Source organism: Chrysemys picta, chromosome 20 (genome assembly GCF_011386835.1).
Source record: "Chrysemys picta bellii isolate R12L10 chromosome 20, ASM1138683v2, whole genome shotgun sequence".
NCBI classification, from domain to species: domain Eukaryota; kingdom Metazoa; phylum Chordata; order Testudines; family Emydidae; genus Chrysemys; species Chrysemys picta.
Genome location: NC_088810.1, coordinates 20,675,120 through 20,702,734, shown reverse-complemented (window position 1 = coordinate 20,702,734; position 27,615 = coordinate 20,675,120). Strand labels below are relative to the sequence as shown.

Below are 27,615 nucleotides of genomic sequence, written 5' to 3'. Positions count from 1 at the left end.
TTTTTATTCAAGGCCCCAATCCTGCAGAGACTTATTTGTTTGTACGTACTGCAGTAGCACATAGGAGCTTCAGTCAAGGACCAGAGCCCCATTGTGCTAGGCAGTGTACAAACACTGAACAAAAAGATAACCATAGTCCCTACCCCCAAAACAGCTGAACTTTAAGCACAGTAAATAACCCATTGAAATCAACCGATCGGTTGCATTGCAGGATCAGAGACTCATGTGTTAATTTCATTTTCTTTTGAAATGTTCTGCTTTTCAAACAATTTTACAAACATTCATATAGGGCCAGATCCTCCAGAGACTCACACACCTGAATAACTCTGCTCACATGAGTCAAATTAAGCACGTGCTTAACTCTTTGCAAAATGAGAGCCTTCGTTCATGCAGTAGGGTTAGTTAATCTAAGAGGATACGAACGGATTCAAAAGCATCTACCCAATAAAGATTTTCCCATTGACTTCAGTGGGAACAGGATCGGCCCCTACAGCTCTGGATTCGTTATGTGTTATGCACCATCACATTATGTATCAGAAACAGACACATGGGCTGCATTCATCCAAGACAGTCTTTGATATGTTGGAAATAGAAGGGGACTTCAAAGGCCCTCAGGGTCTAGAATGAATCACCACCAACCTTTAAAAAGGAGCCTTTTTTCCTGCCTAGAGTCCCATTCACGCCATGTGACTGGAACAAGGTGCAGAGATTTAATAAGCAGCAGGGATGGAAGCTTACAAAAGGGGGATGGAACCCACATGCCACTGTGTCAGCAAAGAAATTAATTGCTAGAGTAAATAAATCCCGTTTTAGGTCACATATAACAAACCTGTCACACATCCAACACAGGCAGCATCTCACATGCCAGTTGCATACTGTGGCTAAAATGTTGCTGTGTTAAGAGAAATTGAGCGTTTAAGAGAAAGTCATTGGACCTAGCAGAGTGGATTTAGGTTAAACCTATTAGGGGCCTTAATTCTTATTCACACCAAGCTCCCCCCGCCCTACCCCCCGGCTTTTTACAGCCCTCTGGCAGTGTAACAGCTTCTATGCATGAATGGGTTGAAATTCACCCCTTTACAGAAAAGTGTGCTGAAAGCGGGATTTTCATGAGCAGTAAAACTCTCATTGATTTGAACGGGTGCAGAGTTAAGCCAGCGGGGCAGGCTTTTGAAACTCCCAGACTTCAAGATTTTAAAGCCCCATTTTGAAGATTTAAGCGGCTCATTAGCGTTTGCACTGGCCTCTTCGGGGGGTCCATTTCTACTTTATACGAGGGAGACAGAGCGACAAGCTGTGAGCACTTGCATCCCCACATGCGGTTATCCAGGTGAGCCACCTGACCAGCATTTCTGGAGCTGAGCTCTTCAGTTTTATTCTGCCACCCATCACCACAGTATTTGAGCATCTAAAAATCTTTGATGGCAACAGAGGTTTCAACCAGGGCAGAGGCATAGCGAGCGCCCTCTGACCGGAGGGGGCCCCGCAAGGAAGGGGACCCCTAAAAGTGGCAAAATAAATACCGCATTCCAGTTTCTGCATTGTAAGGGGCCCCGCCCGGACATATGTTCGGAGGGGGCCACCGTTCAGAGGGGGCCACGTTCTTCGTTGCTACGGCCCTGAACCAGGGATCTCTTGATCTGAAGAGAAACGGTCTTCTACTGATCAATACCCCCTCTACATGGGTTGATAATGCTACCCAGCACTTTATAGACCTGGATAGGCACTAATTAACCTTCACAAGGCCCCCATTTAATTTGGGGGGGGTATTCAGATTATTAAGTGAACATAGGCTGGTCCATTTCATTCATGCCTCTCATCAGTTTCATTTCCAGCATTTCCTTCAGAGAGGATCGGCAGTTCCCGTCAGCTCCAGTTGGAGAGGTGCCAGCAGTTTCCGTTATTTGCCCAAAGCCACACAACGAGCCAGGATTGGAACCCAGGTCTCCAAAGTCCCAGTCTCAAACTCACTCCCTCTAACCCAAGCAAATCCCTTCACCCGATTCCTTTACCTCGTAGCGCCTCTGCTCGCGGTCATAGATCTTTTTCAGCGGGACGACGTCGGGTGCAAAGCAGTGGCCCAGCTTGGCGAGGATGACCCCGTTCCGTAAGCTCTCCTCCAGCTCCGTAGGGGAGGCCAGCTCCTCGTTCAAACAAGCCTCCATCCATCTGGCACAGAAGACGGAAAACCAGTTAGGGAGACCGTTGTTGTTACAAGACCAGGACGCTGCTACCACTTCAAGCGTCGGTCTCCCACCAACCCTGCGGGGCATTCCAGACACAGCATAGCCACCGGGTTGGGCTTCAGGAGATGGAGATGTGTAATGATGAACAAATATTTGGCATCTGTTCAGATAGTGCTTTTTCCTCCTGGGTTTCTGCATTTTTACCGACAGGAGACAGCAAGGCACAGAGGTGACTTGGCCTGCCCAAGGTAAGGGGAAAATGTAGCAGTCAGGACTAGAATCCACTTGTGCCCGAGCCCATGCTCAGAGCCCTTTGCTTCCACTTATTGTTTGTTGGTAGTCTAACAACACTGCCTCCGGCTTTTCAGGCTGGCCACCCTTTATTCACAGGCAAAAAGAAGTGTCATACCCCGGCCCCCCCTTTACATTTGCTACAAAAGTCAGAGTAAAAAAAAAAAAAAGGCATTGCTGATCGCTATAAGCCTATCTAGCGGATGTGTGTGTGTGTTTTGAGAAACTGACAGCAAAGACAACCTTGAAGGATCAGGGTGCACAAGATTTTCTTTGCTTAGATATGCATCCGAAGAAGTGGGCTGTAGTCCACGAAAGCTTAGGCTCTAATAAATTTGTTAGTCTCTAAGGTGCCACAAGTACTCCTGTTCTTTTTGCGGATACAGACTAACACGGCTTCTACTCTGAAACCTTTGCTTAGATTGTAAGCAGTTTTCTGTTATTCCTCCTCAGTCCTCCCCATTGCCTTTCATGTACCTTCCCCCCTCCCCTAGGGGTCACGACCCACTTGTCAAGAAACAGATCAGCCCATGCATGCCAACATTGGGGGAAAAGGAGTGACTTCAGAAGCCCAAACGCCCGGTGTTTGATTTAGAAGGCAAAACCTGTTATACAGGAGACAGTTAAGGTAGGTCAACATAACCCCGACAGGGCCCCTCTAATGAATCAGTCATCCTTCCATGCTCGCTCACCGTTTCGCTTCTTCTAAGCGACAGAGATATTGATAGGCGACATTCTGTCTCCTCTGCTCATCCATCTCATCGGCGGTGAGACGCTCATCTGGACAATTCGAGAGAGACGAGGCCAGGTCACGCATGGACAAGAGTTTGGGTTTTGTTAAAACAATAATAATAATTAATTAAAATATTTCAATTAAGATTTCAGAAAACTTAGTAAAAATATTCCCAGGATTTCCAATGCCAATAGCGTCTTAATCTCTCCCGCGCCGTTTGCAGCACATATTTTGCACCACTGTGCTAATGCACGAGAACCTGAAAGTGAAGTCAGCCTGTCTCTTCTCACTGTCCACACTGAAGGAAATGCAAGACCGAACCACAGCATCGGTGGTGAAGGACAATTTTTTAAAACGGTCGGTTGCAATAAGCAAAAAGGCGTTTGCCAAAAATCAGAGTTTTGAAATGTGTATTTCGAACTGCACTCTCCCATTTCAGCTCTCAGATTTATGCAAAATTACTTTTTAATACCAACAACAGTATGAATTTTATGTTTCAGTGGCCACAGCACAGACTCTGCCCCAGTGCCATGTCCTGACTAGTTTTGCATTAGCAGAAATTAAAAGCCAAAGCTTCTAGTCCCACCATGGAAAACACCAACTGAAGTGACTTCATCTACAGTTATGAATCACAAGTTGGCTGAGGCCACACACTGAAGAGAACAGTTGTACATTGCTAGAGGGGGGATGGACTATGACATGACTTAATAACCCTTTCCATCTAACGGCTATTATGCTCTACTTTCTTTTTCACATGTAAACAGATCTGGTTTTCCCTTCCCTCGCTGCATGGCCAGCCAAAAGAGAGAGAGTGCGCGAGCTGGGTTAACAACAAGTCCCTGTTGTACTCAGTCCATAGGTCATATTTAAAACATCTTCAGCCAGATTTGTATTTTTTGCACTCACACACGCCTTGTGTGTTCAAATCTTCCCAGAGACAAAATCAGACACACACACACACACTCTCTCTCTCTCTCTAAAATCAGGGTTTTGGCATATTCCCTAGAAAACTTGCCAGCCCTTCCCTCCCGTCTCCTGGCTCCCGCTGTGTATTGGCTACCATCTGAAAGGGCTCTGCCCTCACTGACATCCTACCCACAAAATATTACCCCTACCCCTATGCTCCTCTCCTTTTGGCCCCGTTACCATAGTATCCAAGCACCTCACAATTCTTATTCTCTCATCACCCCCGTGGAGTGCTATTGTCCCCATTTTACAGATGGGGAAACGGAGGCTCAGAGCAACTAAGTGACTTGCCCAAGGTCACACAGGGGGTCTGTGGCAGAGGAAGGATTTGTCCATGGGTGTCCCAAGTTCCAAACTGACCACTAGATCATCGCCTGACTCTAAAGGAGAAACAGGAATCACCCAACAACACCCACACACTGTACCCTAACTGGCAACCGTCACTCTGTCCATCTCAGGGCCAGCACTCTTCCCCCCACTGCCAGATTCCTTTCTGATTGTCCATCCTGGACACTGTTTATCCTGTCGACCCTCTCAAGCCCTGCCCACACACCACTGGCTGGCTGGTCCAAACCCAGCTCTCTGCCTGATCCCAGCCTGCCTGTCCGTCTGGCACCAATCCCTGCACCTCCCCATTATCTGTGCCCTATCTACAGTCAGGTCATTGGCCCCTCCCTCACCTGTGTCTCTCTGCCCCCTCCTGCACACCCAGACCTGTCTCCTTTCTGCCCCAGGGTCGGGACCACACATCCCTACACCCATCGGTTCCCCCACCCCATCTCCGACCCATTGTCCGTCCCCACCTGTCTGCATCCACCAGCCACTCCCCGGTGTCTGTGTGTCTGCCCCCTTCCACCACCACCCTTTCTGTCTGCAGCCCCCCTCTGCTCCCGTCCATCAGCCTGGCTGCTCGTCCCCTCTCCTCCCCTGCCCCACACCAATGTCTGTCTGTCTGTCCATCCCAGCAACTCCCCACCGCTCCTATCCATCAGTCTGTCCCCCCCAGCCTGTCTGCCCCCTTCCGCCACACACCCCTTTCTGTCTGCAGCCCCCCACTGCTCCCATCCACCAGCCTGGCTGCTCGTCCCCTCTCCTCCCCTGCCCCACACCAATGTCTGTCTGTCCATCCCAGCAACTCCCCACAGCTCCTACGGTATCCATCAGTCTGTCCCCCCCAGCCTGTCTGCCCCCTTCCGCCACACCCCTTTCTGTCTGCAGCCCCCCTCTGCTCCCGTCCACCAGCCTGGCTGCTCGTCCCCTCTCCTCCCCTGCCCCACACCAATGTCTGTCTGTCCATCCCAGCAACTCCCCACAGCTCCTACGGTATCCATCAGTCTGTCCCCCCCAGCCTGTCTGACCCCTTCCGCCACACCCCTTTCTGTCTGCAGCCCCCCACTGCTCCCGTCCACCAGCCTGGCTGCTCGTCCCCTCTCCTCCCCTGCCCCACACCAATGTCTGTCTGTCTGTCCATCCCAGCAACTCCCCACCGCTCCTATCCATCAGTCTGTCCCCCCCAGCCTGTCTGCCCCCTTCCACCACCCCCCTTTCTGTCTGCAGCCCCCCACTGCTCCCGTCCACCAGCCTGGCTGCTTGCCCCCTCTCCTCCCCTGCCCCACACCAATGTCTGTCTGTCTGTCCATTCCCCACCCCCCGCCCGGTCTCACTCACAGCCCGCCCGGGCCGGCCCGGACTCCGCCACCGGCTCCATCCCGCTCAGCTCGGCTCCGCCCGGCTCGGGAGTCGGGATTTGAATCTCCCGCCGCCTCCAGTCCTCCCCCAGCTGCTCCGGGACACGTGGCTGCGCCGCGGGGGAGGCTGGGGAATGTAGTCCTGGGGGGGGCACAGAGGGGGGAGGGGTTCCATGAGCCCTGCCCAGGGGGGTCCCCTGAACATAGGGGGGTGGGGAGTTCCCCTGGACACAGGGGGGTTCCTGGGCACAGCTGGGGGGTTCCCCTGGACACAGGGGGGTTCCTGGGCACAGCTGGGGGGTTCCCCTGGACAGGGAGGTCCCAGGGCACAGCTTGGGGGGTACCCTGGGCACTGGGTACAGCCTGGGGGTGGGGGTAGTTTTGCACTCCCCTCCCCAGGGGCTCATCTGCTGCCTGGCTCCACAAACCAGGCTCCACATCTACCCCTTTTCCCCTCTGCACCCCGCTGCCCCATGCCCTGCAGCCCATCGGATGTGTGAGGAGGGTGGGGGGAGAAGTGCTAGAAAGGGGCAAACAGACTGTCCCAACCCCCGCTCTCAGTAGCCCTGTAGTGTGCAGGGAATGGGGGGCTGTCTCGCCAAGGCAGGCCGGGTGGAGCAGTTTGCGTAATGCAGCTGCTGCCAATGCATCTCTCATTGGCGTTTGAGTCCCCTGCAACACAGCCCTTACATTAGTGGGGAATAGAGACCTCTCTCTCCCCCAGCCTCTGACATCTGCACCCCTAATATAAACCAACAGAGAAGAAGCAGATCTAGTGGGTGGAGCAGGAAGAATGGACAGCAGGACTCCTGGGTTCTGTCCCCACCAAGGGAGAAGAGTGGGGTCTTGAGAGTCAGGACTCCTGGATTCTGGGACTGACTCACTATCTGACTGTGGGCAATTCTCTTCTCCTTTCTGTGCCTCAGTTTTCCCATCTGTGAAATGGGAAGGATGAGACGATATCACAGTCACTGCCACTTAATTCTTCAAAGCTGTCACTAATGCTGGGCCCCATGGGGGTCATTCAGAAGTTTGCCGGGACAGAACTGAAACATGTGCCCCCTCTGTTCCAAGCACACAGACCCCTGCCACTTGAACTACAAGAGAATCTTCATTAGCTCTTAGCAGTATAGGGCCTGTGACACACAGCGGAGCCCTTCTGATTCCACCCAGTAGAGGGCAACAGACCGCACATGCTAGCCAGTTCCTTACAGACTTCACCTACCTCCCAAGGGTGTTGTGAGGTTTAATTAATTAATGACTGAGGTGCACAAGTGAGAATGGCAGGGTGTTATGTTCACTCTCTTAATACACCCTAAAGGGCTCCAATGTTGTCAGTGGAGGCAAGTGATTGTGTTGCTTTGTCAGGTTGTTTTGTGCTGTTCATGCAACCATGACCTGGAACAATGCGGAATGCAGGGCCAGATCCATCCCTGGGGTCAATTCCACTGGAGCCCTGGGAGTTACACCAGGGCTAACTCTTGCCTGTGATTCTTTGCAGCTCCTTGGAAAGGGGCATGTCTTCAGCACCTGTCATGCATCATGTCCCTATTTGAATGAGCTGGAGCAAGGAGTTGGCCTCCTTTGTTTTACAAAGCACCCTGCAAAAGCCACTGATGAAGTGACCCATGCTAATCCTGTTGGCTTGCACACTAAAATACCCAGCAGCTGCAAGGGCTGTGGGTGTATCCCTAACCCCCACACACCCTGCCCAGTGCTGGAAGTCAGGGTGCCAAAACTAAGGAAAGAGAAGAGAATAGCCCTACAGTTAGACTGAGAGGCAGTGTGGTCCGGTGGCCTGGGGCTCCGGAGATTTGGGATCGTTCCTGACTCTGACAATGACTTGCCGGGTGACCGTGGCCAACTCACTGCAGCTCCGTGCCTCGGTTTCCCCACCAACCCTTTGTCTTGTCTTATAGAGCGTAAGCTCTTTGGTTCAGGAACTTGTCTCTCACTGTGTTTACAGACAGTGCTGTGCCTTGCCCAATGGGCTCTGATTTCAGTTGGAGTTTCTAGGTGCTGATGTAATACAAATGATCACGTAGCTCGACTGGTGTGCAAATCTCTTCATGCCCTTTGACTGTGGCAGGAGACAGAGATATGCAGCGGATGGTGTCTCAGCAGAAGTGCTACCAGCTCCCCCGCCAGTGGCACCAGAACAACAGCTGGGTCTGGCTAAAATTCCCACAGAAATGCGGGGGAGCAGCAGCATCTGATGGCAAATCGGTGGCTTATGTGCAGTGAGTTTGGTGGGTCTCAGCCATCCACCAAACCAGCCACCCTCATTGTTACTAACGGGCCCCTTTGCTGGCTGCCTTACTAGAGGCTCCAAGACTGAAGATAGGGTGACCAGATGTCCCGATTTTATAGGGACAGTCGGGGCTTTTTCTTATGTAGGTGCCTATTACCCCCCACCCTGTCCTGATTTTTCACACTTTCTATCTGGTCACCCTACATGAAGAGTGTGCGGGGGAAGCGATACCAGGTATCTGTGGATAAAGAAGACTCCAGTCACCAGGGCGTTTGATCTGGCACCTTCCACCTGTGCTCTATTCACCCACCTTTTATTCCTTTAAAATCCATATAGTGTGATTCATAAACACCCACCCCAACCGCGAGCCCTGAGAGGCCGATTTAACCATCCGTCAGGTGACATGCCCCAGCGGGGGAGGGCCCAGCATTGTTGCAGCTGGTTGCCATGGGGCGGCCCAATGTGTCTCAAGCAATGGGAAGGCGATTGAGAAGAAACCAGAGCCCTAAGGGCCATCATGGGGAAGCATTCCCGGGAGGAAGAACCCCAGAGCTCAGTAGAACCATGCAGGTGCACCTGCCTGGGTTTCGCTCATTTCCTTAGCGCTTTCTTAACACTCAGAGGAACAAGCAGCCTGTGGCAGGCTTGAGTGTAATTCACGGGGAGCTGGTCTGATCCGAGCACGCAGCTCCAACTTTCTGGGGTGTTGCAAGGTTGGGCATACAAGCAGTCTGGCCTAAGGATGATTTCAAGGAGCCTTAGACATTCCTGAGAACCATTCATGATGCTTCTTTGAGACCACCGGCGTTTTGGCATCAGAACCGTGATCTGCACCTGCCATCTAAGATCTTGGGCGCGCTCCGCAAACAATCATGAAGCATTAGGTAAGTAATGTTATGGATTATTCCTGGTTTGCAGCTGAGAAAACTGAGGCTCAGAGAGGGAGATTTTTCATGGCATTTAGGCACCTAAATCCAATGGAAGGTGTGTCTTTCGAAAATCTACCCCAGTGAAGTTAAGTGACTCACCCAATGTCACGGGGCAAGTCAGTGGCAGAGGCAGGACTATTAACCAACTGGCTATATTCCCTCAGCTACTGTTCCGTTAGCTACACCCCTCCTCTTGTCCTCCGCAGGCCACTCCTCACCCTGATTCAAGTAGGAATCTGCAGAGGGAGCAGAGAGATTGAGGAACTCAGAATGTTGATGTTCTGTGTAATTAGGGCTCTGATTCCCCTTTCCATCACTTTGGCAGTATAAAGAGTTGCCCCTTCGCGCTGCCAGAGCGGGGCTGTAATGCGAATGAGAATGAGGCCCAGCACACAGTGTAAACAGTCACCATTGTCTCTCCATTTGAGTCTTCATCTAGCCAATCTAGGTCTATTTAGTTCTTTTAATTTATCTCCCAGCCCCTTCAATGCTGTTGCTAACTCCACTTCGACACGTTTCCCAATCACCCTGGTACCTGAGCCCTGGCAGGTCAGTAGGATGCTTGCAGGTCTGATCGAAATTTTAAACGCGTCGAAGTCGGGACGTCCCTGCAGCCACCCTCGCTCAGCTACGCCGCACGTGGATAGGCAGGAAATGCTAACAGGGCACCCAAGAGACGATGCACGGATAACTCCGCTGTGGTGTAAACTCTGCTGGTTTAACAGCAGTAAGACCAACCCCAAGAATTCAAAAGCCTCCCCCGAAATCATGAGATTTTAAATAATACATTTTAGGCTCTTTTTATTTCCCTTTTGGATTTTTTTTTTTTAATAGTCTCGAGGGCTGTGCCCAGGTCATGTTTTCAAGCTTTTTCTCTTCAACCGTAAGAGCTAGAAACTTTATTATTTTTGAAAAAATGAAAGCTGAGATTGACATGTCATCACCTGACTCCAGGAGCAGGGGCTTTCAGAAATACATCAAGTATCCCAGGGGCTGCATTTGGCCCCATATGCAGCAGCGGCAGAGTGGTGCATGGCAAAATATTAGCCATCATGGCTAGGAACTTAGGAATTGAACAGACCAGTGCTCCATCTAGCCACTATCCTGTCTCTAATCACCACGGCTTTAGAGGAAGCCAGCAGAAGGCTGCTATGGGATAATCCCCTCTTCGCGCCATGACCCCACGCCTGGGAAAAATTCCTCCCATCTCCCATGAATTAGACGTTGGCTGCTCTTGGAGCTTGGTGTTAAATCTGCGCCCTTGTATACATCGATGTGTAGATTCCAGAAGGGAGCATTGTGATCATCTTCTCTGCCCTCCTGCGTAACCCAGGCCAGAGAACTTCCCCAAAATAATTCCTAGAGCAAAGCTTTTAGGAAAACATCCAGTCCTGATTTTAAAATCGTCAGCAATGGGAACTTCACCACGACCCTTGGCAAATTGTTCCAGTGGCTAATTACCCTCACTGTCAAAAATTTACACCTGATTTCCAGTCTGAATTGGTCTAGCTTCAACTTCTGGCCATTGGCTCGTGTTGGACCTTTCCCTGCTCACGTGCTGCTTGTGGGAGCGATTGCCTGCAAGGAAATGCTGGTGGTCGCAGCCGTGCAATGAAATATCCCACGCAGATGTGAGGGGGGGATAATGGTGGACCGGAGCAGTGGCCTGACTAGAGGCTAACCTAATGTTACTTTTGGGTCTGATTCAACAGCCATTGTAGTCAGTGGGAAGCCTTCCATGTTGGATCAGTCCCTGTATGGATCCATCTCTGTGACCCCTACTCTTGTCTTCCGCAGGCCCTCCATGTCCCATCATCGCCAGAACTGTCGATGGCTTCGGTAGAATCCACTGGGTCAGAAGCTCCCCCTGTGGACCCGGATCCCCCCACACCTCTGGCCTCCAAGAAGAAGAAGAAGAAATGGAAGGAGAAGGCCAAGGCCCCTGCGGAGGCAGGGGAAGGAGGAGACAAGCCTCTGAAGAGCCAAGCTGAGATCGAAGACCTCACCAAGGCAGGCCACCAGGCCCTGTTGCTTGGGGAGGCTCAGGAGGCCTTGGCTTGCTTCAAGAAGGCCTTTCTCTTGTCATTGGAAATCCCGAGCGTGCAGGTCCAGAAGGCCTGTGCTTTCAACCTGGGGGCGGCCTACGTGGAGACCGGGAAGCCAGAAAAGGGCCTGGAGTTCCTACTCAAGTCCCAGCCCAAGGAGGGAGAGGCTGGGGAGCACTTGGGGGACCTTTACTTTAACATGGGGGTGGCGCATGAGGGGCTACGGGACTTCCCCAAGGCCCTGGAGTATTTCCGCAAGGCCTTGGGTCACTACTGCCCAGCCCAGGCTGGCAACCAGGCCGGCGCCTATATGAAGATGGGCTACTGTTACTTGGGGATGCAGGACCCTTCACGGGCAGCCCAGTGTTTCCAGGAAGCCGGGCAGGCCTACACCGCGGCTGAGAAGCTAGAAGGTGCCGTGGTGGCCCTGGCTGAGGCCAGTAATTACATGCTGCAGAGCCGGTGGTACGGGGCAGGGGAGATCGTCGAGGTGCTGAACAAATGCCAGCTGCTGTGTGAGAACATCCCAAACAAAGTCTTGCTGGGTAAGGCTGGGTGACTTGGGACTACCAAGCCATGCGAGCTGCAGCTCAGTGATTCAAGCCTATAACAAGCCTGTAGTGCACGGCACTGTCCTTTCTTTGTAAGGCCCTTTTACATTCCTAGGAACCTAGCTGGAGGCAGGCGCCATTTTGCGTCCCTTGAAGCGCAGCATGTTACAGAGGAGACACACATGCTGTGCTCTCCCTCATGGAGGCCGCAGGCTACAGATCAAACCCGGTACAGATCTGTGCAGCTGGTGCGAATGCGGTTTCCTTTGTATGGCACAGTAAATTCCTCGGAGCTCTCTGCTGCCGCTTTGTGTCCCGTCCAGATGGAGCTTGTTGTGAAGGAGACACGCACACTGTGCCTGCACTTTCTCTCTCTCTTTCTCTTTCTCTCTCCTTTGTCTAAAACCAAAGTTGTTTAGGCCAAAAGTACATAGTGGCTCTTTTCATACGGAAAGAATAACAAGGTTGGTAAGGAGTGAAAACCACTGCAGTCCAATCAGCAGTATACAGACCAGAAGAGACGAGAAGGGAGTAGCTGCTTGGGGGCCTCTACCCAACAGGGCTTGGTGGGTCTGAATGCTCCACAGGCCACTCACCACATCACAAAAGCCCCCAACAAAGTTGACGTTAGTTGTCTCCTTTCAGCAGAGGACCCAATGGGCCATGGGTAGAGTAGTCCAATGATGGGTAGTCAGGGATGTTTGGACTGTGAGGAACGATCCAGCGCCCTGTGGGATGGGCCAGTCGGTCGTTCCCGACTCTAACTTCTCCGATAAGGTCATTTGGTTTATGCTGCTCACTTAGTCATGCATTTGAAGTCTGAGTTCTTGCCCCTTTCTCTTGTCTTCCGACCTTTCATCCGAGAATCCAAGACCACAACCCAGTTCTCTCTCACTCTACAGGCAAGGTCTACAACGACATGGGCCTCAGTTATGCCCAGCTCAAGGTCTTCTCCCTGGCAGCCGAAAGCTTCGAGAAAGCCCTCCCGCTCTGCCAAGCCGACCAGGCAGACCGGCGCAAGGAAGCCGTGGTGCTGCAGAACCTGGGCGCTGCCCACAACACCTTGGAGAACTTCGGCGTGGCTCTGGGGTTCCACCAGAGAGCGGCTTTGCTGCACGGTAGGTGGCAGCGGGGCTGGAGAACGCGGGGCGCTGGAATCGAAGGCTCTGGAATTCTCCATCTAAAACCTTTCGCAAACACTAAAGGGAGAATTTTGGTCTCTGGGCCTCTCAGTCTAGAACCTTTCAGGGGCGCTAGACTATAACAAGAGGAAGGAGACCAATAACATTTTGTCTTCCATCCATTAACAGCACAGACCCCCGGCTACTGATTCAGCATGGAGGGGGATGTCACCCGTCTTGGATACCCCAAATTAAACAGCATCCCTCTCCTCCCCCCATGTGCCTTTCTCTTTGACATGCAGACAATGGGACACAGCGGACGCTCACAGAACATCTTAGGAACACATAAATTGCCACAGGGGATCTGACCCATGGCTAGGAGCCACTGGGTCAGAGGAAGATGAAAAAAAACCCTAGTGGACAATTATAGAATAACCAGAAAGTCTCTTCTTAGCCCATTCAGTTAGTGATGAGACACATACGCTGAAGCATGAGCGTTTATAACCCAAATAATTTCTTTATCTTATCTAATGTAATCATGGATGATAAATGCCTAGTCCTTTTTAAAATCATGTCCTTGCTGTCCTGTAGCGGTGAGTTCCACAAGTTAAATAGGCGTTGTGATTTTTAAAAAGTATCCTTGGGATGGAGCAAAGGGAATTATGGGAACTTGACCTCAAGCTCCCACAATTTCCCATGGGGAAGGTTGCTATCCCACAATAAGAAACTTTAAAATAAGTAAGAAACTTTAAAATATGTTCTTCAGACAATTGGGGTTAAATAATTTTCGCTTTGAGCCAGCAAAGTGGTGCTGTATCTGTTGAGGGAAATATAGAGCCTTTTTTTACGTACAGCAAGTCCTTCATGCTTTAGCTCCCAAAGATGTTTCAGGACTGGTGGACTTCTTGTAGGACCTGGCAGTTTTTCAAACAGCAGCGTCTTTAGTTGATTAGATTATTAGAAGGATACTTCACTCACGATGAATAATACTTAACTTCAAGATAGCTTTATGCAAGAGAATTAATTAACTGACTTGGTGAGCCACTATTCCCCATTTGGAGGCTCAGACAGACTCATTTACAAAATGTATTTTTCATTGTAACACACATGGGCGCACAAAGGTGAAAGCCAGTGTTTCGTATGAAGTAGGAGCTACTTTGGTTTGCCTCTTGGGGCTGGTCCATACTAACCCCCCAGTTCAAACTAAGATACGCAACTTCAGCTACGTGAATAACGTAGCTGAAGTCGAAGTACCTTAGTTCGAACTACAAGGTACTTACTGCGGGTCCACACGCGGCAGGCAGGCTCCCCCGTCGACTCCGCGTACTCCTCTCGCGGAGCAGGAGAACCGGCGTCGACGGCGAGCACTTCCGGGATCGATTTATCGCGTCTAAACAAGACGCGATAAATCGATCCCAGAAGATCGATTGCTTACCGCCGGACCCGGAGATAAGTATAGACCTACCCTTGGTGGCAGCCGCAAATACACTGCAAAAAAGTCCCACAAGGCCATGTGCCAAACAGTGGCACAGGGGACCCTGGGCTGCCTGCTAAAACAATGAGGAGTCCGGTGGCACCTTAAAGACTAACAGATTTATTAGGGCATAAGCTTTCGTGGGTAAAAAACCCACTTCTCCATGCATCTGAAGAAGTGGGGTTTTTTTCCCCACGAAAGTTTATGCCCAGGGTGCGGCATACTCCAGCGCACAGCCTGTAATGTTCCTTGAGCTGGCTAGATCAAAGCTAGTTCAGGTACACCTCCCGATTGCAGTGTGGACGTACTCAGCGTGACACCAGCTCTGAAAGGGGATGTCTTTGGCTGTTTCCAGGTATGCTGGGGAACAGAAAGGCTCAAGGGCAGTGTTTTGGCAACTTGGCCTATGCATTCAGCCAGCTGGGGGACCACGAGGCCGCGGGGGAGAACTATCTGCACGCCATGCAGGCCTTCAAGGATTCGGGTAAGGGGAGCCGCGGCTCAGGATGGGGCGTTCGCCATCCCTAGTCCGTGGGCAGGTTTTTCTCCCTAGGAGCGTGTTGGGGGCCTGGTACCAGCCTGCGCCGCTCAGTTCTGTTATCTAAGCAGCCCTCCCAAGCTAAGCAGATTCAAGCTGGATCAGCCTTTGGGTGGGAGGCCGCCAAGGAAGCGGTCCCTCGGGGTCGGCACTGCAGGAATGGGCTGGCACAGCGCTAGGGAATGCTGGGATGACGTCTGACCCTCCTGCTCTCTCTTCTGACCCAGTCTCCCCCTCTGTGTCCAGATGACCTCCCTGGGCAGTGGCAGGCTTGTGAAGGGCTGGGAGCAGCCCGCTTCCACTTAGGAGACCCCGAGAAGGCGATCCTGCATTACAAGGAGGCACTAACGTTGCTCTCTAAGTGCCGGGTAAGGCGTCTGGGTGCGTAGACCAATCCACACCCCACCAAGCCTGACCCTAAAGCCAGTGGCCACCGTCTGTCAGGATGAAGGCCCTGGCTGTGCAATTCGGGGTGTCTGCGCCCTCGTAATGATCTGGTCTCTCCTCCTCAAGTGACGGCTGGGAGGACGCGCCTGCTACGGCCTTCGCAATTGGAGACCCCCCCGGGTAAAATGGAAAGAATGATACTGACCAGATTGATCAGTGGGGGAGGGTGTGAGGCTTTAATTAGGCTTGTAAAGTTCTTGGAGAGCCTCAGGCCTGGGTGAACTAGGATATTATTCATTCATCCGAACGCTTCCCGTTTAATTTGGGATCCTTGCTAGGAAAGCAACGTGGGGGGGCCAAGCAGTTCAAAAGCATGACCATGCCACGATTCAGTCAGACAGGCGACCCACGCCCACGTGCGGGATTGTAGCACCGGCCACCCCTTCTCCCCGTTCGGTCTAACGGGGCCCTCTTCCACTTCCCGGCAGGATGTCCCCGAAACGGCCCAGGAGCGGATCGTGAACAAGCTCACGGATGCCATCCAGTACCAGCTCTCTCTGAACAGCCGCTTCTCCCACGGGGGCGGGATAGCCGCGGCTGCCCCTCTGGTGAGTCATGAACGGCTTCCCCTTGGCCTCTGGGGACCGAAATTAGCCCTGCTCTGCGTGATCAGCAGGCGCAGGGGGGTTAGAGCAGCGGTCCCTGGTGGGTCTGCATGGCTGACCCTGGCACGTTCTTGAGGCTGGATTCTCACATGCACAAAGGCTCCGTATGCTGCTGTGGGGGCATAAAGTTGGCCAAAACTGCCCCCTGAAAACCTCCTGGTGGGGCAGAGCTAAGGCATAAGGGCACAACATGACGCCACCAATGGGGGCAGAGTGGGGCGTGGCCAGAGAGCGCTGTGCTCCAGCTCTTCTCTCGACTTCCCTGGGACCACAGGTAGCAGAGAATAGGTCAGAGCAACCCACAGGCAGTGCAGGGAACTGGATCCAGGTCTTGTAAGTGCCAGGCTAGTGCCCTAACCACTGGGCCGTCCTTCCTCGCGTGTCGCCGTCGGGCAGGGGACGCAGCTGCAGCTGGAACAAGGCTGTTGTGAGTATCTCTGCCCCACATCACGTCTTTGATTCTGTCCTCGGCGGGTTTTTTAAATCCACTGAACTCTGCGTTATTCGGCAAGAGAGCCAATGCAGCGTTTTGCTGCAGCGTTTACCGCCCCCGCCCAAGCCTTATGGGCCCCCTGGTGAACAGTTAATGAAATTGTCCTGCTAGGGATGTCGGGGAAGCCTCGTCACTTGGTCCCTTTAGGTTTGCATCCCTGACTCACCTGAACAGTCCTGTAGGAATCTATGGAACCAAGGCCGAAAAAATCTCACGGTGCTGCAGAATAGGCTTCAGCAAACACCCCTACCTTGGCCAAGCCAGAATGTGGAGGAGGAGGTTGACTAGGGGATTTAATGCAAAACCTGCTCGCAGTTACAGCCGTGTAAGCCCATTGGCGTATAAGCTTGCATAGCTGTAACAGAGAAGAAAGGTCGGCCCTAGTTCTTTTCCATCTTTAATGCCTGTGATTCCATGAAGGCTAAAGGGATCTTTGAATGTCCCTGAGAACTTCCTTCTAGTGCGCCCCACGGTGAGAAATTCAACATGGCGTCTTAGCCTATAAGGCCAGAAGGGACCAGCGTGGTCATCTAGTCTGACCTATTTGACAGTAATGGCTCGTAACGCTGACGTTCACCATGGTGGTTCTGCAGGGGGTCTGGATTGTTAGTGGAGAAAACTAGAGGGTAAATACTCAGGGCCTGATTCTTCCCTGCCCTGCTCCTTGTGCACTTATGCGGGTGAAAAGTGCGACCAGATCAGAGAGGTCAAGTAACAAGCAGGACCAGGGTTTTTGCCGCCCCAAGCGTCGGGGGAAAAAAAAAAAAAAAAAAGGCCGCGATCGCAATTGTGATCGGCGGCACTCCGGCGGCAGCTCCACCACGCCGCTTTCTTCTTCCGTGGGAATTTGGCGGCAGGTGCTTCCCTCCGAGAGGGACCCGCCACCGAACAGCCCGACGTGCCGCCCCTTCTCCTTGGCCGCCCCAAGCACCTGCTTGCTGGGCTGGTGCCTGGAGCCGGCCCTGGTAACAAGAGACAATACAGCTCAAGTGGCCAATCTGCTCTGTGTCGCTAAATAAGGAAAAGAGGTTTGTTTGCTTTTCCTGAGATCGATCTATCTATCTATCCTATCGACACACATCTATCTATCCCTATACACACCCTCATCATCTATCTATCCCTATACACACCCATCATCATCTATCTATCCCTATTCACACCCATCATCATCTATCTATCCCTATACACACCCATCTATCTATCTATCTATCTATCTATCTATCTATCCCATCAAGGTGGATCTCTATCACTCCCAATGCTGTAGTTTCTAGGCACTGACACTCTCTATCTCTCTGCTCAGAAACACTTTCCTGGGAAGTTACAGACCTCCAGTCAGGTCCGGTTTTCCACAGCACTGCACCAGGGGCATGGGAACAGGCCCCAGGCATTGCACCAGGGAAGCAATTCGTAAGTAGGACAGCATGGACAACATGACACCCATCACTGTGGGGGTCTTTCCCCTTCCTTTCCCGTCTTGTTGGACGCGGTCAGTACCTTAACCAGAAAGCCAACCTTCTTCTCTGTGGCTATAACAGGTCCTTCGTGAAGCACATCCCCCCAGCAGAGACCACAGAGGAGCAATATGAGTCCGTGCTGGGTGCTTCAATGCATCCGAGACCTTCTCCACAGCGAAGGGCCCGGGGTGGCTCGCAGCACACTGGGAGGCAGCCTCTGCAGGGACCAAGTTACAGGGCTTCAGGTAAGAGGCTGGACGGATTAGAAAAAGGTTTGGTACTACAGCGATGTGTCGAGGTCCCAGCTGAGATCTAAGCCCTGTTCTCATAGACTTGAAGGTCAGAAGGGACCAGCATGATCATCTAGTCTGACCTCCTACACACTGCTGCACAGGCAATCCCAGCCCTGAAGAATGTATGTCTCAATGACAGAGGATTATGCTATGGAGTGTCGTGGTACCCGGGTCGGTCCCAGGATGTTAGAGAGACAAGGTCGGGGAGGTCATAGCTTTTATGGGACCAACTGCTGGTGGTGAGAGAGACCAGTTTTCGAGCTTACCCAGAGCTCTTCTTCAGGTCTGGAAAAGGTACTCCCAGGGTCACAGCTATAGAGCGATCGCTGTCTATCACTAAATGTTCTCATTCTCAAAGGAAACCTGCCCAACACTTTCCAAAGACGAGTCTGGGAGCTTAAATTCCTAACTCCGCGCGACACAGAAAACCATGGACTGAACAGAGACACTGGATTTATGGCTTATTGCAATCATCTGTAACCCACTAACCTCCTCTTTTTATCCCGTGACTGCAGAAGTTTTAATGGGCCACTCTGCCGTGAATGGTCCCTTACAATCTGAGCTAACTACTTATGCCAAGCAAATCTGTTCCATCTGGCATTTCACTGTGATGCTCGGAGTTCCTTTCCCAGACCTGAAGATCTCTGTGTGGTTCGAAAGCTTGTCTCTCTCCCCAACCGAAGCTGGGCCAATAAAAGCTATTCCCTCACCCACCTTGTCTCTCTAAAGGATTGTCTCCATTTTACAAATGGCAAGTTACAGCACAGAGAAAAATAAGGGACTTGCTCAAGGTCACACAAGGAGTCTGTGTCAGAGCCAGGATTTGTACCCAGCTCTCCTGAGTCCCAAATTCAGGGCCTTAGGCACAGGATTCCTGGGTTCTGTTACCAGCTCTGCTACTGGCCTGCTGGGTGACCTTGGGCAAATCACTTCCCCGCTCTCTGCCTCAGTTTCCCCATCAGTATAATGGGGATAATGATACTGACCTCTTTTGTAAGGCGCTTTGAGATCTGCTGACGAAAAATGCAATATATCAGATAGGCATTATAGTATTAATTATAATTATTACCTAACCATTTAAACTTCTTCTTTGAAGAGGTGGGTGCAGCACAGACAACGGTCCTGGCGGAAGGATCCCCGCTAGATCACAGAGACCCACGCTGCCGCCCGGTGCTAGCACACAATCGCTGCGAGGAGCTCAACAGCGCTGTCACGGCTCCAGAATATCACAACCAGCCTCAGGCTAATAGGTGGGTAAAAGAGAGACTCAAAATAGGTGCTGGCTGGTAAAAGTGCAGCAGGAAGTTGTAACACCGATGGTGCACCGGGCCATTGCATCATGAAGTGGTGTAACCATAAAGACGCTCAGTGATGTTGTATCATGATACAAATTTCACAAGAAGACTGAGGCGGCCTCTGGGAGAGACACAAAGTTTGGCGTCCACGTTGTATGTTAATCTTATCCATAATTGTAGATCCACTTGTCCCGGGTTCACCTGAGCCATCTTGCAAAGCAAGTGTGCCTTAATTTAATAGCAATAAATCTATGTAACTCAAGCTGGCCGCCTGGCCTTTAATTTCATAACATAAGAACTAGAGTCCTTCAAGGGCCCAACCAAAATGGTGAAGTCAAAGGTAACCCCAGTGTTGTCTGCTACTTAGTGCAATGGACATGGAGTCTGGTCTCCTGGGTTCTATTCCCCACTATGGGGAGAAGCACTCTCCAGTGGCCAGGGAAAGGATGACTAGGAAGATGGTTAGGGGCCTATCTTGGGACTGGTTTCTTGGGTTAAAAAAAAACAGGAGAGATCCTTCCTTCCCTGTCCCAGTTCCCCTAGAAGAAGCAACTAGCCCCTTCTTCTCTTCCATGCTGGGCTCTGATTGGCTTTTGCTTGCTCCTGGCCTTTCTAGCCAGTGGAGGACCAATTCTGGTTGGTCCTGCCTGCAACTGACCCTGGGTGGCCTCTCTAGGCAGTTCTTGGAGGTCTGAATTCACTGCTCTTTTTCTTCAAAAGGATGCCTTCTTCGAGGGGGTTGCACCAAGGCAGTGGGGCCTCCAGTGGGGGGCAGCAAATGCCTAGATCACCCACCACAACACTGATGGAAAAATACAATAACAGTGATTGTAATAGAGTAGTTACTACTGCTTAACATGTGTGGGGAGAGGGTCAGAGGGGTCACAGACCCAGCCAAAAAATAATAATAATAGAGCAGGGTCACCATGCGGTGGACTTCAAGCACCATTTTACCAAAGCGGGTGCTCCCAGACGGCAATAGACCCCCCCACACACACACACTTTTTTCATCCCACTTTAAGCACCGATAGTTCCCACCCTTATAAGACTCAAAATGAAGGGCTAAAACAGGTATAAAAATAATCAGAATTGATATTAGCTAAAATTACACATCCTATTAGCTAAAAGATACATAATATTAACTCCAAGCAGGTGTAAAAATAATTGTAATTGGTATGCTTGGAGTCAAGGCTGGGGTGTGATGTAGTAAAGGGAAAATACATGGATCTTAATGTTTCATTACACAGAGAAATTGACAATTAAACCTTGCCTTGGTATTTCTGAATTTTGTACGGTTTGGAACATGAGAAAGGACCAATGAGAGCAACGGTAGCTCGGGTTCTATGGAGTCTTTTTGTTTATGAATTAGACATGAAGATCTAGGTGTGAATTCTCATTGCCAGAGCAATGTAAAGGGGCCCTTGTGGAAATGAAAATCCAGACTCTAATTTAGCCTGTCATGTTTCTGATTATCCTGTCACTGTCATATCAAAGTGCCTTTGCTTTGTTCGCCTAGCAATTTGAACAACACTTACCTGCACCCGGATCCTTTCTACTACAACTGCCTGCAGAATGGGAGATGCCATCATTCATCGAAAAGTAAGCAGGAAAACAAAATATTGATGCCTTATAAAGAAAGCAATGCTAGGTCCTGATTCCCCATCGGCCTGCACCTTGTGCCGTCCTTTGCAGCATGTCCAAAGCTCTGCGAGTCTTACGATATTTGGGGTTTTTCTTCAAGCCCCAGCTGCTGGAGTCAGGTGATTGCATGAGAATCTCAGCTCTCAGGGTTCTTTTTAAATGGTTCTAGCCCTTGTGATTGCAAAGAAAAGCTTTGAAAATGTGAATTGAGTGTAACACTAGAGGATAAAAATACCCCAGACTAAATAAAAACAATCCTAACTTTTATTTTTAATTATTATGATAAATGTCATGATTTTAGGAGGGCCGATGCATTTTGAACACTTGTGGGCGGCAATTCTGCATGCACGCCTATGCAAAGTGTGCATAGTATGCTACCAAATCAGAGGCAGCCCGGTCCAGTGGATAGAGCGCTGAACTGGGGGTCAAGAGACCTGGGTTCTCTTATTCCTGAATAAGTCCTTAAAACGGGCCATGGGGGCTGTGTGTGGTCATTAGACATGATCCACTGGTTTGGATTAAGTGCGTATCAGGGATTGGACATTTATGTGGGTATCAGGAGTAGACGGAGCTTTCATAATTAATGACAGCAAATTCTGGAAGGCATCTCTCATGCTCCAGGGCTGAAACTGAGACCTAACTATTAAAAATCAGCATGAGATCTACGTAGGGGGCAGATAATCCCCCATCTGCCTACTGCAGGAGTTGCACAGAGTTTAATTCATAGAGTTTAAGGTCAGATCATATAACACAGGCCTTTAAATTCCACCCAGTCACTGCAGAACTGAGCCCAAGAACTTGGGTTTGGCTAACGCGTCTCTTCCAGGCAGGCAGACAGGCTTGCTCTGAAGGCCTAAAGAAATGGAAGGTTCTTCCTCTGACCACGCGGCTGGCCACTGTCACAGACAGGATATGGACTAGGTGAACGTTGGGAGTGATCCATTCGGCCGTTCCTATGTTTATCGGGCCAGGTTCATGCCTGGTATAACTCCATTGTCTTCCACTGAAACCGAGCTGTAAAATACAAGCAAACGGCCAATATTTTGTATCGACTGGAAGTAAATGTTTCCACTTGGGCCGTTGCTGAGTGTTGCTCTTTTCCATCAGATTTCACAGGCCCTCACGACTATGAAACCCTCCGACTGAGAACGAGGACCCTGGAGCGGTAGGTGATGCTGCAGTGGGAACAGTTCCCAGGCCATGGGGCGGGATCGTTTGTCGGGAGTAGGTCCATTGGGAGTTGGGTTGGGATCACGCCCTGAATTGACCCCACCAACTTCTCTGCAGCACCCCAGCGAGGAAATAAGGCCATTGCTCGGGTACTGAGTAGAGCTGGAAGAAGTGTGGCCTAGCGGTGGGAGCTTGGAAAGAGAACCTAGAGCTGCTAGCTAGTGGAATCCGCTGCCCAGCCAGCTCACCTGTCCGATCCCCCGGCGGCGTGCGGAGTCACTGCAACTCCTCGCCCTGCGTCACAGCCGGAACACCTAAAAAACAGCGTTAATCGCTCCCCTCGTGTTTGCTCCCCTCCTAGAGCTGCTGCCAACCCAGCTGGATGTCTCCCTGGCGAGAGACCGGAGCCCTGGCCACAGCAAAGGAGACGCAGGTTCGAGTCCATAATGTGCACGCTCATGTGATGGTAAATTACAGCGGCTTGGCTTTGCTCTGCTCTGAGTAAACCAGGGATGCTTAGACATTGAGTCATAGCACGGTGCAGGGCACATTTACCCTTCTCGGTCTACAAAGCCCTCCACAGACTTCCCCCCGACCTCTTCAAGGCACCGTCCTCCTCTCTGTCCCTCCACCACTGGTGCAAGGGCCTTCTCCTCTGCATCCCTCGCCCTCTGGCGCAACCTCCATCTTGCCGAATCCCCAGCTCATCTCGACTGAGACACGGGACAGGATGTCTTTCCACAAGTCGTCGGGCTCAGCATAGGAGTGGCCGAGCGCAATCCCCCAGCCGTGTATTAGCCAGACGAGATGACCGTGGAGGTCCTTCCTGACATTACAAATCCACGATGCAAATTTGGATGATAAACGCTTTGGGGCAGGGAGCGTCGTTTTGTACAGTAGCTTGCACCATGGGGTCAGGATAGAGTTCCTGAGTGCAATGGCTTACACATAATAAAATGCAAATATATCTTTCCTCCCTCCCTCTCTACTGCTGTTTGACTTTGCACACTACAAATAACTGGCAATCAGTCGTCACTGGACGTTGCTTTGCAATCGTGTGGCTGTAAGCTGCTCTCCAATGGGGTGCTGTATTTTACTATCTATAACAGGTCTGCTTCAAAGGCACCTTGGCTAGGTACCACTTCTTGCCCAGGCGTTACTCTGTTGGAAATAGCAATGATCTCTCCTGTCTGTAACCTCTGCTGCATGTAAGATAAACCAAGATGCTCCTGGTCAATGCATATAAGGGAGCCCCGGTTAGTGTGAGACGGTCTAATTTACACCACCTCTGAGTTTGGCCCTTGGTCACTGGACTCTGGAAAGCCAAGGGCTGCTGATTTCATGACACACACACACACACCCCGTTTCCTGGGTCACAGTGGGGCCAGTGCAAACTTCCACTGGCTTAAGATCAGGCCCTGAAATCATGAGCCTTCAGCACTTGAGCTAAAGGAGTAACTCCCTTAGCTGGCAGCTGTAGTAGACTCTTAACCACTTCTCTGGGTCAGCCACTGCAAGAAGACAGAGACCCACACTCCTCTACTGTGGGTACCACTCTTAGGTCACACAGTAGGATCCTCAGATGGGACTGTGAAGCCTTCTGAGTCAAGGCACCACTAGCACTCGATAAAGGGGACTAGGGTAAAGGATAGGAGGGTGGAACAGATGCCTACGAGGAAGGAGTGGGCTGAGATGGTATCTCATTCTTGGGTACTCAGTGGAAACCGTTACCAACAGAGTAACCAAATCCTGCAGTCCTTACTCAGGAAAAACCTCACTGGGAAACTCGACTGAGTGAGGACCCTGGGGTTTGATCCAATATAAACAAGTAAAGGTGCAGGAGCAGGGCCTTAGATTGTTAGCTCTTCAGGGCAGAGGCTGTGTCTCACCGTGTGTGTGTGTGTACAGCTCCTAGCACAATGGGCCTTTGATCTCAGTTGGAGCCTTGAGCCGTGACCATAACACAAATAATAAAGTTAGCAACAGCTTTTTTCGTTCTCAAAGTGGCATTCACAGCAACATCTGCTTTAAATTCACATTCTTTTGGTTGCTGTTTCTTGCTGTAAAATATTATTATGAATAAATCTGTATTTTGTACAAGGTGTCAGAACTTTTGTGTGTCCTCCTTTCTGCTGGATGTTACTTGGCACCCTGCACACTACAAGCGCTCACCAGAGGTGAGGTGCACCCCCTGTGTGTGAGATCTATGCACCACAAAATCCTTATGAAATACACCTCTGTGCGTGGGATCTATGAAGTACTAAATCCAGGTGAAATTCACCCCCGTGCCTGGGATCTAAGCACTACCAAGTCCTGGTGAAATACACCACTTACATCCTACTTAACCCCCTTAGGCACATGGCCCTTTGCACAGGGGCAAAATTTTACCCACAGAGAAAATAGAGTAAAATCTACCCTCTGCTGATTTGATAGTGTTTTTCACCTGCTTTGCACTGGTGTGAATGATTGCACATGATGCAGGATGGTGGTGCATCAGGCTCTGTGGCAAGGTGGTGCACTCACCGGCAGAGAACCTCCTGCTGGTTGGTCTGGGAATTAGCTCTTTCAGCTTTAGAGCGCCTCCTGCTGGCCAGCGTCTCACTTGCTGCTGCTTGCTTCTCCCTTTCTTCAGGTACTACCCTTCAGTTCACCCCACATCCCTCCCAGCCCACAGTGCCCCTTCTCTGGGGTATTGCCCCACAGCAGTGCCCCCACACTAAGGAATCCTCCCCAGGGAAGCCCAATTCCCCAAAGCCCACCTTGCCTCAGTGACCAACTGCCAGTATTCATCTAGCATCTTTTCCGAGGGGCAAACTGTAGTCTGAAATGGCTGCTCATCATTGGCAAGAGGGTTGGACCTGCTGCCGTTTCCTGGCCTGGCTGCACCCTCAGGACCACCACAGGCCCTTTTAGCACGGCTTCAGCCTGGGGACTCGCCTGGCCAGGGTTCCCCAGCACTGCTCTGTTTGAGATACCCTTCTCTAACCAGGCCCTTCCCACTCCACCACTGGAGTAAGACTCCCCCTGCCTAGCTCCCAGCCCTTTTATCAGGGCCAGCTGGACCCTAATTGGGTGTGGCCACACCTGTAGCTGTCTACCCAATCAGCCTCCCTCGGCTGCTTTCAGCCCCCCCTCCAAGGGCCGGCTTTGAACTCTTTCTGAGACGGAGCAGGGTGACTGCCCTTTGTCCATTCACGTATCCGGGCAGAGTTCCTCTGGGTGGCGTCCACTGGCTCCCTTGACACCTTTGAGGAGCAGTGGGCACTGTCCGAGGTTCTCTGCTCGGTGTCCCCGTCAGGTTCCCTTCTTTTGACCCTTGGACCACACTCCTGTCCCTGTCATTATATTAGTTGTCCCCCGAACTTAGTTGGTTTCCGGGTCTTGTAGATCCTCCCCTTAGGATGGGGGGGGGTCCTTTAGCAGTGGAAGCCCACCCACTTCCTGGATCTCAATAGGTACAGGCTCTAACTACTCATTGACTTGTTGAAGAACCTTAACATTTCATGCATAAAGGCCCCAGTCCTGCAAACGTTTAAACACGTGTGTGACTTTACTTGCATGAACGATCCCAGGGACTTTAGGGGGACTACGCACAAGAATAAAGTCACCCACGTGCTTGTAGGATCATGGCTTTGGAGAGGGAACATCCTCATTTGAGTTCTCTCCTAAGGCCATGATTAAAGGATCTCTCTCATCGAACAAAGGCGTTTCACTCTATGTGGTTTAGCGGTGGTTAGAAACCACAGAATTGGGATTTTTGAATTCTCTCACCCTCAAAGGTTCCAGAAGGTTCGGATTCAGGTTATTAGTTCTTGGGTCATCGCAAGGTGTGATTTCATAAGACGTTCAGGGCCTGAGCCAAAACAGGCCATTGAAGCCAATTGGTTTCAGTACATCAGGCCCTGTCAGCTCACATAAATACAAGGGTTGTTTAAAAAAAAAAAGTTTTACAAACCCTAAATTAACATAGAATTTATTTTTACTCGTATAACTTCTATTGTGCTTGGATGTGAACAGTCCCCTGCAACTCAAACACCGCAGCCTTTTCCTACAGCAGGTGGCATTCAGGGAGGTGAAACTGACAAGACACTGGCTAGAAACAAAAGTGAAACTGACTAAGCCCCGGATATGGGGTCCCAGTAGATGATCTGGAGTCTCATTGACATCACAAAGGTGTCCTGCACAAAACAAGTTGCAGGGATGATCTCCTAAAACCTAATCCTAACCTTGTGGTTAACAGGTTGACCTGGGACTCAGGTGATGTAGGTTCAAGGCCTGGCTCTGACACTGTCTCCCTGGGTGACCTTGAGGGCAGGGATCTCTAGCAGGAGGGTTCTCTGCCAATTGAAGTCACTAAGACACAGGATTTGGGGACTTCATCAGCAGAGTCAAGGAAAGGGTAGGGACGGTTTTGTGGCCTGCAGCATGCAGAGGGTCAGACCAGATGATCATAATGGTCCCTTCTGACCTTAAAGTCTATGAGTCTATGAGAAAATCACTTAATCTCTCTCTGCATCAGCTCCCTTCTGTAAAATGGGAAGAGCGGGCCACGGTGTGTCTCTGACTATGCATCTAGTGAGCACCCAACACAATGCAGCCCTGATCTTGGTCAGGGCCTCTATGGGGTACCTTGATACAAATGATAATCGTTCGATCCATCCATGCACAACCTCACCACCGTAGGATCTGCCTGCAGCAACGGGGCCTTAGTCTGTTTCCATTTGCATTGAAGAGCAAGAAAATAAAGCAAACCACACCTGCGGTGGAAAGTGAATTCGATGGTTTTACAACTCTGTTTTAATAATCTTAAGCATTACTGGCACCCACGTATAGGATATTTGTGGCTTTTAGTTACTACATCATTTCTGTAACCCTGACAATGTCCCCTTTAACGTTTCAATCAGGCTCTCTAGAAATATTTTTTCATTTGCTCAAAAGGGCGCAGTCTGAGTCAAACCCGAGTTTAAGCACACCCAAGATGCCAAGCCGTAAGACACCTGCCCTTTAAAGGGTCACACATCTATTCCATTGGGTCTTTATTGCTTTTTCTTATCACTCCAGCACATACAATCCCCCTGGCACCTTCTGAGGGCATTACACGGGCTGAGCCTCACAGGCCCTGTGTGTTTTGCAGGGGTTTCATAGTCTAGGGTGGACAGGTTCCCATATTCAGATGGATTTCCCATATCCAGAGACTTAGAATAGCCAGTTGTGGAGTGGTTTTTGTATCCGCGGGCAGCAGGGCTCCCATATCCAGAGGTTGCATACCCAGAGAGACCAGGGCTTGCATGTTCAGGTGTGTTTGTATTCCTGGCAGCAGGGGAGCTTGCATATCCGGAGGCAAAGGAACTGGTATATTCAGAAGTATATCCATAGGCTGAGGTTGAGGGACTGGCATGTTCAGAGGGGCTGGTATATTCAGAAGGGTTGGTATATTCAGAGGC

At 50.9% G+C, this 27,615-nt stretch overlaps 2 protein-coding genes across 2 annotated transcripts in view; one reads left to right on the top strand and one right to left on the bottom strand.

Moving 5' to 3' along the window:
- The window catches only part of IQGAP3 (IQ motif containing GTPase activating protein 3), a 45,466-nt gene extending 39,462 nt beyond the window's left edge, over positions 1-6,004 (bottom strand). The window contains exons 1-3 of the mRNA XM_065573563.1: positions 5,845-6,004; positions 3,170-3,257; positions 2,013-2,169 (exon numbers count right to left, since the gene is read on the bottom strand). Of these exons, the coding sequence (XP_065429635.1) occupies positions 2,013-2,169; positions 3,170-3,257; positions 5,845-5,884 (285 nt within the window). The 5' untranslated portion in view covers positions 5,885-6,004. The remainder of the gene's footprint in view (positions 1-2,012; positions 2,170-3,169; positions 3,258-5,844) is intronic.
- A 2,585-nt stretch (positions 6,005-8,589) lies between these two features.
- On the top strand, positions 8,590-24,266 carry TTC24 (tetratricopeptide repeat domain 24). Its single transcript, XM_024108632.3, has 12 exons — positions 8,590-8,999; positions 10,842-11,634; positions 12,543-12,758; positions 14,591-14,719; positions 15,020-15,141; positions 15,649-15,768; positions 17,619-17,725; positions 17,854-18,017; positions 19,162-19,315; positions 20,877-20,959; positions 22,109-22,166; positions 22,533-24,266. The coding sequence occupies exons 2-12, from the start codon at positions 10,875-10,877 to the stop codon at positions 22,633-22,635; spliced, it is 2,016 nt and encodes a 671-aa protein (XP_023964400.2). The 5' UTR covers positions 8,590-8,999; positions 10,842-10,874; the 3' UTR covers positions 22,636-24,266.
- The last annotated feature ends 3,349 nt before the right edge of the window (positions 24,267-27,615 follow it).